Source organism: Hyposmocoma kahamanoa, unplaced genomic scaffold, assembly GCF_003589595.1.
Source record: "Hyposmocoma kahamanoa isolate Upper Pololo Valley unplaced genomic scaffold, ASM358959v1 160, whole genome shotgun sequence".
In the NCBI taxonomy this organism is placed as follows: domain Eukaryota; kingdom Metazoa; phylum Arthropoda; class Insecta; order Lepidoptera; family Cosmopterigidae; genus Hyposmocoma; species Hyposmocoma kahamanoa.
The window spans coordinates 1,877,605-1,893,595 of NW_020653575.1; the positions used below are offsets into that span (position 1 = coordinate 1,877,605).

The following is a 15,991-nucleotide window of genomic DNA, read 5'->3' on the forward strand; positions in this document are numbered from 1 at the left end:
ATAGCAAAATCAACCATTAAAATAATTGCTGCTTATAATAAAAACTAAGCGCTATTTATAAAAATGAATCTTCATGCGTGAACAGCCACCCTTAGAGATGGATGATTTTCTTCAAAAATTAAATGGGACCACTATGGAGATACCCTCTTTCCAACAAAATAGAATCATGAAAATTGGTTCACAAATACCGAAGTTATCGCGTAACGTACATACAAAAAAACGTACAGTCGAATTGAGTACCTCCACCTTTTTTGAAGTCGGTTAAAAGAGGGTTGCACTGCTGTTATTGATAAAAAGTATATGTATAAGCAATTTGCAAATTCTTGCGATGCGTCTTGCGAGCCCCTAGATTTCTGCGATACATCGCATCGCAGTTTTGTGTTTTGACCACAATACAATTAGCCATGGTATGTCTACCATGGCTAATTGTATGTTATGACCGTGTGATAACACGGTGCACTCTATTTTTTAATGCAATAAAAGGTTTAATCCAGTATCATCATGTGCTTTTACATCGCTTTTGACAGAGCACAGTAATAAGAACAACAACACTCATCTCTTCGGATCCATTTTTGTTAATGGACAGTTGTTCGAACAACACTCTTCTGTCACCGCCGCTACGGTACCATAGCACCGTGTGGACCGTGTCTAAGACAGCTACGCCTCTACAAATCGTCAGCCCTACAAAAAAGATACTTACGGCTGTAAAAAACGTTATAATCTCCCACATAACTTCCTGGTCAGTCAATTCACCCGACATTATGTACCTGTCCACCACACACATGGATTCTTCAACGACACCATATTTCTCTATTGCATTTTTTCTCAACGATATTATGTCCGCAGTCATTAAATCGATGTTTGTTTTATAATATTTCTCTTTCGATTTTCTGCCACTTAGCCAGTATATTAAGGGTAAACGTAACCACCAGAATGTCATATTCGAATATGCGAAGTCGTAGATACTGTGAAAGAAAAGATTACAAAAATTTCACACAGTCGTTGGTTATTATGAGTATTTTTTAGTAAGTACTTATTTTTATTGTTTTTTAAGGGTACAATCAGCTTGTATCGCAATGTAATATAAACTATATTAAATAATTATAAACAAAAACAGTTCCCTACTGATAAAAATACAGTAGCAAAATACAGCGTTGACAACACTAAACAACTAAACGACACTATAACAGATGACACATGATATAATCTCAGTACAGTGTACTAACGTTATGCAAATTAGATTACTTTAGTAATAAAAAAATTATATAACTTACGCACAGTTTGTGTTGAACAAATCAAAATCGTAAAGAGCAGAAACTTTGTTAAAATTATTGCTCGCACGCCATATAAACGAATTCCGTTTATAATTTTGTAAAGCGACAGGTAGGTAAATGAATTACTGACTCGTTACGTAACTGCTTAGCTGGAACCCTTAAGTGAATCTCAGGCAGAATATTTATCATCATATTATTATTTTATCATCAACCCGTTTATACGTCCCAATGCTGGGCACGGGTTTAGGCCATAGCCCACCGCACTGGTCCACTGCGGGTTTTCCGAAGACGTGAACCTTCTTTGTAGGATTCATCACGTTTTCCATCAACGAAAAGCTCATGGTTTCAAATTAAATTTCGCACATAAATTCCGAGAAACTCAGATGAATTCGAACCCACGGTCTCTGTTTGAAAGGCGGTAGGTTACCATTAGGCTACCACTGTGTTTTTTTATTTATTTTTAAACATCTTCAATTAGGTTAGGTTTGTGACCTTACATCGTCATCCCACCTTTTTATCGCCTTTCTCCAGTGCCTGGCCGCTCGTATCTAAATTAAAATTTTGAATTGTCCATAGTTATTTTGCCTCGCATTCTGATTTTGTTTCGTTCCACTGTCACTACCTGTTCGATCGCGACAGCGTACGGAGCTGTTAAAATTCAATCGCGTCTAATTTTGATTCCTTTATTAAGTTTATTATCATTAGTAATCTGAATCATGAGCTAATTTTAATAAGTTATAACCGCTACAGCCTTTATCATGTACCTATGAATACGTATCTGTAATTCAGTATAACTCGGCCCTTTTGGGGTAAGTGTCTACTTAATATCTTAATCCGACTTTAAATAAATTTGTGGACCTGAAGTTTTTTGTTTTATTGCCGTGAACCTGATCAGGGCTTGTTAGGATTACAACCCTTTCAGGTTGTGTAAGTATGACCTATTTATCGACTGCATAATCTCTTAAGACCCAGTGATACCCAGAAATATCTCATTCAAATTTAGTGTTATATATTATAAAAGTATATGACAATAGAGTATATACAGAAATATGTTTTTCATAAAAATATGAGAACATATTTGCTGGGGTCTGAAGCATGTAATTATATTTAATACAATTTATGTATTAGGAGGTAGTCTCGATCTATGATGATTGAAAACAAAAAAAATATTGCAAATATTGAAAGTGTACAAAGGTTATTTACAAAGAGCAACCCCTAGAGTTAATTGCTCATTCTTCTCAGGGGAAACTGCCTTACGAAAGAACGATAGAGTTTAACCAATGTGACAATTTCAAGTGTAATAATGCTTACCTATGAAATAAAGATTATTTTGATTTTGATTTTTTTGATTTTGATGCACTACATCGGGCGTTCAGCGTTTTTCCCATTGTACTTTGCTGGGTCTTTGGAAGTTAAAAAACATCACGATGTCGCACTTGCGTTTTCATTTTCATCTCTACTCTTTTTTACATGGCTATGTTATCAATGCTAATTTACTCATTTTCTGTCAGCAGGGAAGTGTTTGCTATAACATGTATCCATAACTAAAGAATTTTTAATCGTAATGCAAGACAGCGTAGTCGTCTATTTAGTACCTATTGGTATACTAGATGTCGTGATGAGCACAAATAGCTATTTTTGTAACTTTTTACATTGACAAGCTGCAAGTTATCAAAGATATCCTAAAGTAGTGGGCCTGATGGTAAGCTACACGCCTGTCCATAACAGTTGCAGTGCCACTCAGAGTTAAATCGCAAAGATCTGAGGGGCACTGCTACTGCACCCGTCACCCTGAGACATAAATTGACAAGTCCTATGTGCCTGTAATTTCACCAGCACCCCTTACCCTTCAAAGCCGGAACACAGTACTGCTGACATTGCTGCTTCGCGGCAGAAATAGGTGGCAGTACTTCCCTGGACGAACTCTTTCACAAGGAGCTCTACTGCTACTAAATTTCTAGTGATAACGAACAAATCAAATAGAAGGCGCTTATTGCACAGATTTTTATGGACAGTACCCGCTATTCTTTTATTTTTTTTAGGGTTAGCGACATCTATGCACATCAGGAAGCGTTAATTTATAAATTAGTTTGTAATACACAATGCCATTTATTTATTCAGAAATCAATATTCAGAAAATAATTTTAGCGCATGATCATTATTTGAATAATATATTACAAGGAAAAAAATGACTTTTTATATTCCATATTAAAGAGGTATTAAATGATATCCACGGCCATCTATAATAGATAAGACGGAGTTTTGACCTTTTTCAGTTACTACTGTAGTAAGGAGACATCGAGTACATGGAGATTAACCGCCACTGTGAAAAACATATTTGACGAGAAGGGACGTGGCTTCGTTTTGTTTGGATTTATAGTGAAATGATCTTATAATATAATTTGTAACAGTCACTGGAGTTTCATTACTATGTTTACCATGAAAAATTTTTAGATCAGAAGTAGGATTGCTTTCAATATATATTACATAATTAATAAAAGCATTAATTAAAGCTTGATTTGGATTGGGACCAGATACATTTTTTATCCACAAACGGTCTACTGTAAAATGATAAAAAGACATTAGAGTTTAAAGAGGTATGTATTATAGTTTACCTACTCTTGAGTATCTGCTACGACGGCACTCATCCCCCTTACGTTTTTGATTTCATCTTCGGATAAACCCATTATTGAATCTGTAATGCATAGTTGCAGGTTATTTCTTAAGCTGAGTCACCGGAGGAGAAGCGAGAAAAGCTGTTTTCCTAGATCAAATTGTTTGGTATTTACTACCAAAAAGGGTATTACAAAAAATATTCGATACCTTAGGGATATTGTCTAATGTGCTAATGTCTTACACGATATGATGTACTTTATCCGATCATATAAAATCCTGAAAACAGGCTGCAATGAAAGTACAAAAAAGAATTATTTAAGAAAAAAATATGTAACTTTATACACCTACTAAATTTTCATATGGAAATGTTTTTCTTTAAGTAGGTATCTACAGCAGACAACCGGCAAAATTTTGGTTTTGGGTTTTATTTTGGCTGCGCCGTCAGTTGCTATCACGCGCTTGTCGACGTCGGATCCTGGCCCTGTACTCTCGTTCTACTTGTTAGATAAAGTCGTATGGAAAGACAACATGGGTCTAGATTCCACACAAATTTGATTCATAGTGTATTCTACAGCGTTTACGTTTATTTCAAAAGAGCAATCCCTAGAGTTTCTTACTCGTTCTTCTCGTTCTTCTGACGTCAAACGTCAACGAAATACTACAGCCAAGGCGCGGCCGACTGCACGTGTCTTCTCGCGCAGCGAGGCGAAATTGGCGCTTCCATTCCGTTCCCCCGCATTGTAAATTGAGCCTAACCGCCCAGTTATACGGGGAGAAAGATTGCGCGCCGCCACGCAGCGTACGCCCAGTTACCACGCCTTTGTGCTCTTTAATGGCGAATCTGAATTCTATTTACTAGGCAACAACTTTTAAATTCGTCTGAATAATATAACCGCGCGGTCGCCGTGCAGATCGCCCGCGTGTCTGTTACAGACGCTCATTTAAGCGTAAAAGCTAAATAAATAAAGTGTATTTTGCCATAACAGTTAGACGCATGCGGTCGCTGCGCGGGGCAACGCGTACTCCGCTCGGCGACCGCGCGTGGTTAGCGCGATGAAATTTGTGTCCGATAAATGGACCTGTATGTGCTACTTACCGCAAGTGCTCAATGTAGTAAATTTGACAACATCGTGGTATACATTGAAAGTAACATTAGGTTCCTTGTTGCCCAATACTTCAGCTAGTCTAATGGCGTATTTGTTGGACGCCACAGAGTAATGTTGAATTGCTTTCTTGTTGTACGATAGGTTGGCTATCTTTCTGTGAAGTCGCCAGGTAGGGCCTGAAATGTACTAAACTATTGTATAATGTTGCTTGATGTCTATATTTGCCAATCATTACTTTTTTGCCTGGTCTCAAACTAGGGAATCCCCTGTGTTATGAGAACCAGAGCAAGGGAATTCACTCTGGAGCACTTCCCAGAACACCCGGACCAATACCAATTTAGAAACGTTTATTTCCCAGCTTGGTTTTACTTGAATCGAACCAGAGACCTTATACACTACTTATACTTATTACACGGTATAAGCCGTTGGGCCACCGAGGTCGTCTATAATAGTGAAATGACGTTAGTGTGAACGTTATAAAAGACATTTACAGAGTGTCGTTAGTTACTATTAGTATTTTCAAACAGACTTCAAAAAACTCAATTCGGCTGTATTTTTATGTATGTTACGCGATGCATTTGTGAACCGATTTTGATGATTCCTTTTTCGTTGGAAAATACCTTAAGTCGACCAAAGCGACTAGGAGTAAACACTGTGGTGGGCCACACGGTCGCTTTCGGCAAGCGACAGTCGTCAAAACAGCCGAGCTATTCAGAACATTGCGAGTTAAACGTTCGGGGTCTACTCTCGATCTCCGTCCGACATCCGTCCGAAACAATTACTGCCATATAAGCAATACTTGACCAAATGAAAAGACGCGTGATGCGAATGAAGCTTCATACTTGATACTTGTCTTTTAATTTTGTCGAATATTACTTATTTGACAGTAATTGTTTCGGGCGGATGTCGGGCGGAAATCGAGAGTAGACCCCCCGTTCGGAAACGATATCGTTATCCAACAGCGTTTACGAAGTTACTCGGTGAAATAGTTCATAAGAAAAATGAAAATCTTGTTACATACATTTATAAGACTTTAAAGGTCTAAAATATAGGAATGCATTGGTTTTGCATTCAAATAATCGTATTCGAGTAATCGTATGGGTGTGACGTCATTCCGGTTCGGTTTCGAGTACGACAGTTTAACGTTCGATTCGGGTATTGTGAATAAAAATGAAAAGAAATCGGTCGACAACAGAGTTATCGTAAGGTTTTGAATCGACCCCGGGGTTCAATGTGTCCGCGGCCCACTTCAGCATTGGTCCAATTTAAATTTGAAGAAAATATTCCACCTATAAGAGTATCAAAGTTGGGGATGAATCCGGTTTGGCATATTTTCCGGTAACCGATTTCAATAAAAGGTCAGTTTTTGTTTATAAAAAGTTATAATTATTGTAACTATACTTATTATTATAATATCATCTACTGTCTTGCTGATACTATACTGCATTGTACTAAAAAACCGACCTCAAAAGTCATTCATCCCTTAGTTTGCCACCCTTAGAGGTGGAATATTTTCGTCAAAGTAAACGGGACCACTACTGACCTCTTTCCAACAAAAAATAATCATCAAAATCGGTTCACAAATGCCTCCGGAGTTATTGCGTAACAGTCGAATTGAGGATCTCCTCCTTTTTTAAAATCGGTTAATTATGTTCATCATCAACCCATTTATACGTCCCACTAGTGGGCACGGGCCCCCTCTATCGTTTTTCGAGGGTTGTGAACCTTCATCGACGTGCAGGTTTCATGAGGATGTTCTCTTTCACCGAAAAGCGATATAGATTATTCTTAACTTAATAACGTAGGTTCGAGGAGTAGCATATGAAGTTACTTCCATTTTTATTAATAGTTACTACGTAAGGTGCGACTCCGGACCCACGGCCTCTGCTCGAGAGGTGGTAGGTGAAACCATTAGGGTATCACGGCGTTTTTTTAAAATTATTATCAATAATTATATGAATATCTTTAAATAGGTCAGGTTGTGTAAGTAAGTGACGTATCTCCTACGGTCCCGTAACAGATATGTACAGATAGGAAATGAAACTATTTTTCCGGATTTAAACCGCGTATATTTGTTTTTTCAAACAAACCAACGTTATTACACTTTCCTCTGATGAAAAATCCCAAACAGACATAAGACTGCAGTACTAATTAATATGTTTTAATTTATTCTAATTTCCATTATTGATTAATAATAAATTTAACTAAATAAAAATTTCATATTGTTACAATAAAATAATTTATAAAACAATGTAGCGTAAATTGGAATGTTTCTTTGTAAAATTAAAAATAAGGTTTTAATTAATAACTTTTGTAACTATAGTGAAATTATAGGGTGGTTTGCATTAATATTAGACATAACTGGTTGATGACTGTATCACCTCAGTCAACCGTGACCATGGGGCCTGTATGGTTTGTTTCAAAAAACAAATATATTATTATGCGATTTAAATCCTGAAAAACAGTTCCATTTCCTATGTGCAACAATCGCGAAAACCTGAGAACTCTATAGATATTTACAGAGTTCTCTATTCGCATCCATGGTATAATAACTAAAATGTGTAATAAATAAAAGTACATGGTGTAATAAATAAAAATTAAAACTTACATAGGTCAAAAGTAATTTTATCATATGAAAGTCATAAAAATAATACTAACTACATGAAACTTATCGATACTTCGAACCCTACGCCAATTTAATTTTGTGGTCATTTTCTGTTTTTGATGTAAACAGCCCTATTTTATTTATTAATATAATGCTTCCCGAATTCTGCGGAAAAAAAATAAAGACAAAATAACAAAATACAATGAAAACAAATTTTGTGAAAAAATATAAAGAAACAAAAAACAACATTAGAAAAAATACAAAAAAACGAATTTTGTGAAAAAAGAAACAAAAAACAAAATAAAAACAGAGATGACCAAAAAATGAAGTTGGCGTAGTGTTAATATAACTCTCCTATTCAAACATAAAAAGTTATCGACCAATTTCGTTCCTATAATCTTTAAACGCCTCTCTTGAAAAGTAGTAATTTTGCAGAAGTGACCTTATTACATAAAGGGTGAAATGTCTCTACTAAGTGACTTAGGATTACTTAATAGAAATGTAAAATTTTCTTTTTCTATGACTTACCTCCAGACAATATTCCAGGGCCAACAAATGTTTCCATATATTTGTAGGCGGGTCCTTTTTTATTAACTTTGTTATTCGTTAGCAACCGCTGAAATATACATAGTATAATTTTCTTAAATAAAAATCACGAACAAAGTCAGAAATACAATACGATAGTGATATTTTGCATTACAAATAACCTTTATTGATCGAACTAAGGTCGGGTGGGGTAAGAGGAACATACTTTATTTCGAGCCAAATGTTATGCGTTCTAGGAGGAATAAATAATATAATATAACAAATATAATAATGTCTTATACGAATTTCGAAATAATCTAATCTTGACTTGTTTAACAGTTTTCCATGTTTTAGTAATTGTTACGCTAAAATTAATACTTACGATGTATTAGGGGTTAAAGTATGAAATTGCCGTTTTATTGCAATAGGTTCTTTGAATTTTCATAGAATCTTCATGGTTTGAGGTTTTCGAATGAAACTTTTTTCAAATGGTTTCTGTGATCTTTTTTTTTTAAATTTGAAACATTTGAATATCGACTTTCAATTGTTTTTGTTATTCAATTTAGACAAGAAAGATGGATACTGCGAAAATTCGAGTGATTTTTTAATACGAGTTCCGACGCGGAACTAACGCGGCAGAAACAGCCCGCAATATCAATGCTGCGTTTGGAGAGGGGTCTACTAATGAACGCACTGTGCGATTTTGGTTTAAACGCTTTCGTGATGGAAATTTCGACTTAAAGAACGAGCCACGAGGAAGACCGCCCGACACAGGTGAATAACGATGAATTAAGAGAGATAGTGGAAGCCGATCCTAGTCAAACTACCCAGGAATTAGCGGCATGGTTTAACGTTACCTTACCCACAATATTGACTCACTTGCGTCAAATCAATAAAATAAAAAAATACGAAAAATGGGTGCCTCATGATTTGACTGATCTGCAGAAAGAAACGCGTGTTGAAACTTGTGTTGCCTTGTTGAACCGGTACAGAAATGAAGGAATATTGGATCGAATTGTAACATGTGATGAAAAGTGGATTCTTTATGATAACCGGAAAAGAAAAATGCAATGGCTGACCCCAGGTCAAATGTCACAACAGTGTCCTAAAGCAAAACTTACCAATAAAAAGGTAATGGTAACTGTTTGGTGGTCTCAGCATGGTGTTATTCACTATAGTTTTCTCCGATCTGGTCAAGCAATAACGGCAGATGTCTATTGTGCCGAACTCCGAACCATGTTGACAAAACTAGCAGTAAAACAGCCCCGACTCATGAATCGATCTTCACCATTATTGCTCCACGACAACGCGAGACTTCACACAGCACGAGAAACCATTTTGACCCTTCAGGAACCATTCGTCATCCTCCGTATTCACCAGACCTTGCTCCAACGGACTACCATTCTTTTCGTGATTTGGACAATTATCTACGTGACAAGAAGTTTTCTTCCCAGGAGGCAGTACAAAATACTTTCACACAGTTTGTGCAGTGTAGATCGTCGGAGTTCTATCTCAAAGGCATTAATAACCTTCCCATTAGATGGCAGCAATGTATAGATAATAATGGCAACTATTTTGATTAAATAAATTTGTTAAAAATTTAAAAAATAAACAATTTAGATTTTCAGTACAAATCGGCAATTTCATACTTTAACCCCTATTATCTGACAAAAACGTTCGGGTTGGGCTAAGTTTATCTTCCCCCAAAAAATGGGGTAGGATTAACTGATATCATATTTCATATAAACATAATATTTATTTAAATATACCCGTAGTTAAGTCCTAAGTAAAACTATTTCAATCAAATTTAATCTTAAAACCATTGAAATAACGTATAGTTATCAAAAAAAATTGAAAAATTAATTTTGCGGCAAAAGGAACATACAAGTCAAGGTCAGGGGTGACATTAAAGAAAAGTGAACCTGTTATATTTTTTTAGTGCAAAGCTTACTACATACAGTACTTTTTAAAATCATAATAGAAAAACAATGTTTGGTCCAAAAATAAATTTACTCTTCTAACAAAATTTCTTTTTTCTTATATTATCTTCTTTAGTCACCATAACCACTCTACTTTGAAAACCGTTTCACTAAATCAATTGAAATTTGGTATAGAAGTAGTGTGGCCACGTAGCATTGCACGTTAGCTACGCGTAGCTGCTAATGAGCCATTTTTGTGTTTGTTCTTAGACTACGTCATTATTATTATTAGTCATTAGTATTAGAGCTCATGCAATTTTTTTTTTAGTTTCAGACTAAAATATTAAATTTTCTAAAAATTCCTGATGGAAAAAATGTGCTTCCAGAATTTTACTGCTGGCTTTAAAAGGCTGGCCCTGACACGGGGGAAGAGGAACATATGTTCCTCTTGTCTAATGTTTTTCTATAAAAATAATCTCCAGCACTTTTTTCACCAAGATCCAGCAAAGAAAAAATTACGCGCCCATTTCGTGTTTTCGGACTACACAACTGTCAATTTTTTTTCTCCTCATTCAAATTTGAAACATCGTAGCAACATCTCTTTACAACCGTTAAAACTAATTTGTTTGTCTGTTTCACCGACTGAGAGACTATAATGCTAAAGGCTTTACTTTAGGTATTATGGATTTTAGTCCCTCTCCCCCCTGTGTTCCTCTTACTCCACCTGACTTTATGTCTTGAAAATTAAACTATTTCGTATCTAAATAAACCGAAACAAACGGTTTGTTTGAACGAACAAATATAGGTACGCGATTTGGATCTGAAAAGTTAGTTTCATTTCCATTGTGTAGCAATTGCGAAAGTCTAAAAACTCTACATGAACTGTATACATAATTATGTCTCTTAATCTTTTGCATTTTTACATAATGTACGAAGTGGCTCATAAGTACGCTGTACAACTTTACTACAATTCTGCATTTGCAACTACATATTAAGTAATGGAAGTTATTAAGTAAAAAAATAAGCGATGAGTGGAGCACTTTGCACGCAGAACAGATCGATACCTCCAATGAACAACTGCCAACATTATTTTTTGGTTAGTTTCAGTTATTTTTGTAAACAACCATATTATTATTTATTTAGTAATATTATGCTCACAGAATTTTGTGGAAAAAAATAAAGAAACAAAAAACAACATTTGTAAAAAAACAAAAGACTAATTTTGTGAAAAAAGAAACAAAAAACAAGCTTAAAACAGAACCGGTTCCATAATTACATCGAGTATATAGCCAGAAATAGAGACCTAATAAGGACCATCCATCCCTGGCAACTCAACAGGCAAATCACTAAAAAAATCACTTTTAAATAACGACTGTCGTTTGCGCTGAAATCACAAATTAGAAAGCTGAACGCCAACAACTGACTTGTGTGTACGTCTCCGTATATTCCAAAAATATTCTGTATTTATTGTAATAAAGATAATATCTCTAACAATGTGGGGGCTGTTCCATTCGGTAGTGTGGGAAAAACAGCAAAACATCTAATTACAAAACAAACGGAATCACATTTCTTCGGTAATTAAATATTAAACTAATTTTTATTTTTCATTATAGCAAAGCTCAAGTTAAACTGGTCGATTTGGAGTGAAACAATTGACGACACCCGTCAATTGTTTCGAATTCGGGTTGGCCAATCGGATCGCAGTTGTCACCGCAATAATATGGCAGAATAGTTTTCAAATTAATTAAATGACATTTTGTCTCTGTTTCTGGTTGTATACTCGACGAATAATTATAATAGTAATAATAATAACGCTCACAATCAACATAGCCCCGCACTAGGGAAACCCTGTGTTGCAGGTGCCATGGACACACATATAGACAACCACAAATTACACCCAAACTCACGAGAGAAATAAATGTAGGCTATACAAATATTTCTCCAGGACCGGGAATCGAACCTGGGACCTCTGCGTGGCAGTCCGGCATGGTAACCGTTCGGCCACGGAGGCATTAAGTTGGCGAAGTGTTCATTGGAGGTATCGAGATAGCCGATGGAGCCAAAGAGATCTCGAGTAGCAACCACGCACCGGAAGACAAATGTGGACAGACAACACACGACGGTTGCGGGAATACGCTGGTTGCAAGCAGCGCAAGACCGGTTGTCGTGGCAAGCTTTGAGCTTTTATATCCAGGAGTGGATGTCTGTGGACTGAAATGATGATAATGAAGTAATCAAAAAGTTTAGTACGTACCCTAACATCAGCTGGGTTCCCGACAATGATGTTTAATTCATGTCCCAACCATAATCTCACGTATTGTCCATAACGTTTCATTAATTCATCTACAAGGGTCAGTTGATCTAGAATAAAAAATATAACACTTATCAATTCGTGACAATAATTATTTTAAACGGCGCTCGGTGACACGTCACCTAAGCGACGCTGTAGTAACAGAAAAATAATGTACGCAATATCCGTCTTTTATTGAGGTTTGATTTATTTATTATGGAGCTTAACCCCCGTCCACCATTTTATATATTTTTAAAATACAAGGATTTTTCAAAATGGCATCCAAGCATATTTTTTTACAAAACCAAAGTTTTATTTAATTTCTTGCTTAAACTTAATCAAAATTCGTTTTGTAAACACCATTTTGGTTGATATGAAGTTGCCTCTCGGTTTTCTACAGAATATATTTCGGTGAGTGTGCCCAAGCGCTCCATCAACTCATCCTGCCCGTACCCTTTTACTATTGGATATCCAGACGTACGGCGGGACATCATCCTTTCTTGACGATATTTCGTTCAGGCGTTCTAAGAGCTAACGTCATCTTGTGCGCACAGATCAGGAATAAAATTCCCTGCCTTGGACTGTGTTTCCGAGCTCATACAACCCGAGTATCTAGGTATGACTGAATAGGCATCTTCTGGGCGAGCTCGTTCCATCGGAGATCCTATCTTTGCTCAAGAGCAAGTCCATTTAATTTAAAAGAAAAGCGAACTTAAACCTCTTTTTATAAGTCACAAACTTAATCTTAAGAGTCGATACTACTATTAATACGAACTAATAATAGATACTAATAATACGAACTATTTAAGAGTCGATACCTCAGGTCGAATTAAATTTTTTTTCCCGTAGTAATACGGTTCATTTTGCTTGGGTCGAGCGCCAGCGATACGGGGTTTGTTTCAGAATTTATTTTTTTATTCGTTTATAAAACGCCATTTACTAAAGCCATTTCAAAAATATATTATCGTATAGTATACACGTATAGTAAAATTGTTCTATAAAGTTCAGTTGATATAAATACGTCATTGGTATATATATGTTAAGTAACTTTTGAACAGCGGTTTTGTATCAAGAAAATTTTGATACCTCTCACGTAAGTTGTTGTAAGTCAAAATACCATATTTTCCTTTTTAACTTAAATATATCCTTTTTTGTGTATATTAAAGGTTCCATGTTTGAAAACCGAACACTAACTTATTTCTTTAGTTTTAAAAATGGAACCTATAATATACATAAAAAAGGATACATTTAAGTTATAAAGCATAATATGGTACTTTGACTTACAACAACTTACGTGGGAGATATCGATGTAATAAAAGTGGTAAAGTTTATGTTATTTTTCCTATCATGAAAATTTTTAGGAATCATGTTTTCACACCGCATAGAGTAACCAGTGCAGGTATATCCTCTATTTTACTATATATTTTTTCTAAAGTGTTTGATTCAACACTTTCACTGTTATGCGGAATAAACTAAAGCTATTTGTGGTTGTATAGCGTCTTAAGTTATCAAGCTTGATGTGCACTTAGCGCTGTACCATTTTGAAAGCTGAATATCTTAGAAACCACTCACTTAAGGCTAGTTTGCTGCCTCCGTGGCTGCCTCCGTGGCCGAACGGTTACCATGCCGGACTGCCACGCAGAGGTCCCAGGTTCGATTCCCGGGCCGGGAGAAATGTTTGTACGGCTTACATTTATTTCTCTCGTGAGTTTGGGTGTAATTTGTGGTTGTCTATGTGTGTGTCCATGGCACCCGCGACACAGGGTTTCCCTAGTGCGAGGCTATGTTGAGTGTGTGCGTTATTTATTTATTTATTTATTATTTATTAGTTTGCATGTAATAGTTATCGTTTTATTAATGCCAGCTATAGCCGACAGTCCCAGAACAAAGGTTAAAACGCCATTAGAGTTTTGATTTGGGGTAATTGAGCGCAGTGAGTAAGTGTGCTTAGGGGCTGTATCTGGAACGGAGGAAGAGAGGTAGGCGGTTTGTTTGGGTCAAATCAAGGCTCTTGGGTAGTTGCCCAAATAAGTTAAGTAAGTAAGTAGGTACTTAGTTCCGATTTGGCATATGGACACGCCGTCACTGGTTAACCTTTTTTTGTTTATGTCCATAGATTTTTGTATCTCAGAAAATAGTGTAGCCTGTATTGTTTACTTCATAGCAGTAAGTTGTTTTTTTAATTAATTGCCTCCGGGGCCGAACGGTTCTAAACGAACTGGCCTGAGAGGCAGTCCGGTGCCTCCCAGGTTCTATTCCCGAGCCGGGAGAAATATTTGTATGGCCTACATTTATTTATGTAGTGAGTTTGGGTGTAATTTGTGGTTGTCTATGTGTGAGTATGTGGCACCCGCGACACAGGTTTTCCCTAGTGCAGGGCTATGTTGAGTGTGTTTATTATTGTTATTATTTTTTATATGTACATATGTTTCGCGGTAGCTCCATTTGAAAACCGATTTTTATGATTCTTTTTTTGTTACAAAGAGAGTAAACTCAGTCGTGGTTCTATTCAAATTAGAAGAAAATAATCCACCAAGGGTGTAATAACCTCCAAGGGTGGCAAACTAAGGGGTGAATGACTTTTGAGATCGGTTTCTTAGTACTCTGCACTAAGATTGTTTTGTTTATGTCCATATATTTTCTCAGAAATCAGTGTAGCACCTGCATTTTTTTATCTCATAACCATCAAATTCTTAATTACGATCAAAGTTACGCTATATTTCTAAAAAAAGTTTCAGTTTATATTCGGTTCTAAATATTTTGCGATCATTCACTTGCAATCCAGTGCTCTAGGCAAAGTTTGCGCAGATAAATGTGCACGTGGGTACCCCTTGCCCCGTCTGTAATATTTTCGTATATTCATTTGTACAATATTTTTAACATATAGCCAAAGAATTTAATAGATAGAATTTATTAATTACTATTTACCTCCAGGTCTAATCATGAAGATGGCAGCGTTTCCCAGAAGTGGCCAAATGAGTGGTCCAGGAATACGACCAGTATATAGCACCATGCGGCAGTGATACCACCAGAACAATATCACCAGTGGTAGAGAGGCAATAAATATCAGTTGAGCTAACATCGCTTAGCTAAAAAAGAAATGAAAATTCTTAATTTGACTATGTGCTATATACAGCGTGACATAAATATTTGCATTAACAAATAGAATTCCCATTTATTAACGAATGAATTAACAAATAGAATTCCCATTTATTAACGAATGCATTAACAAATATAATACAGTTGCAGTAGAGCTCCGGAAGGAGCTCCTTGTGACAGAGTTTGTCCAGGGAAATACCTTACCTATTTCTGCCGCCAAGAAATAATATGAGCATTACTGCGTTCTGGTTTTGAAGGATAACCGGTGCTGGTGAAATTACAGGCACATGGGACTTTTCAAATTATGTCTCAGGGTGACAGGCACAATGGCCGTAGCTACCGTTCAGATCTTTGATATTTAAAGCTCTGAGTGGCACTGCAACAGCTATGGACAGGCGTGTCGTTTACCATCAGGCGCACGACTTGTGCGTCCTGGCACTTAGTATCATAAAAATAAAACGAACACTGTTATTGATACAAAGATCGGACAACACTAAGAAAAATTATTTCGATCTTACTGAGCTCGGACCTGCGTATGTTGCCACACTGTATCATTA

The 15,991-nt window shown here is 36.2% G+C and overlaps 1 protein-coding gene across 1 annotated transcript in view; it reads right to left on the reverse strand.

Moving 5' to 3' along the window:
* The window catches only part of LOC113225368 (cytochrome P450 4c3-like), a 19,670-nt gene extending 4,266 nt beyond the window's left edge, over positions 1–15,404 (reverse strand). The window contains exons 1-6 of the mRNA XM_026457652.1: positions 15,264–15,404; positions 12,300–12,406; positions 8,130–8,217; positions 4,987–5,172; positions 3,894–3,969; positions 701–965 (exon numbers count right to left, since the gene is read on the reverse strand). Of these exons, the coding sequence (XP_026313437.1) occupies positions 701–965; positions 3,894–3,969; positions 4,987–5,172; positions 8,130–8,217; positions 12,300–12,406; positions 15,264–15,348 (807 nt within the window). The 5' untranslated portion in view covers positions 15,349–15,404. The remainder of the gene's footprint in view (positions 1–700; positions 966–3,893; positions 3,970–4,986; positions 5,173–8,129; positions 8,218–12,299; positions 12,407–15,263) is intronic.
* Positions 15,405–15,991: the final 587 nt, after the last annotated feature.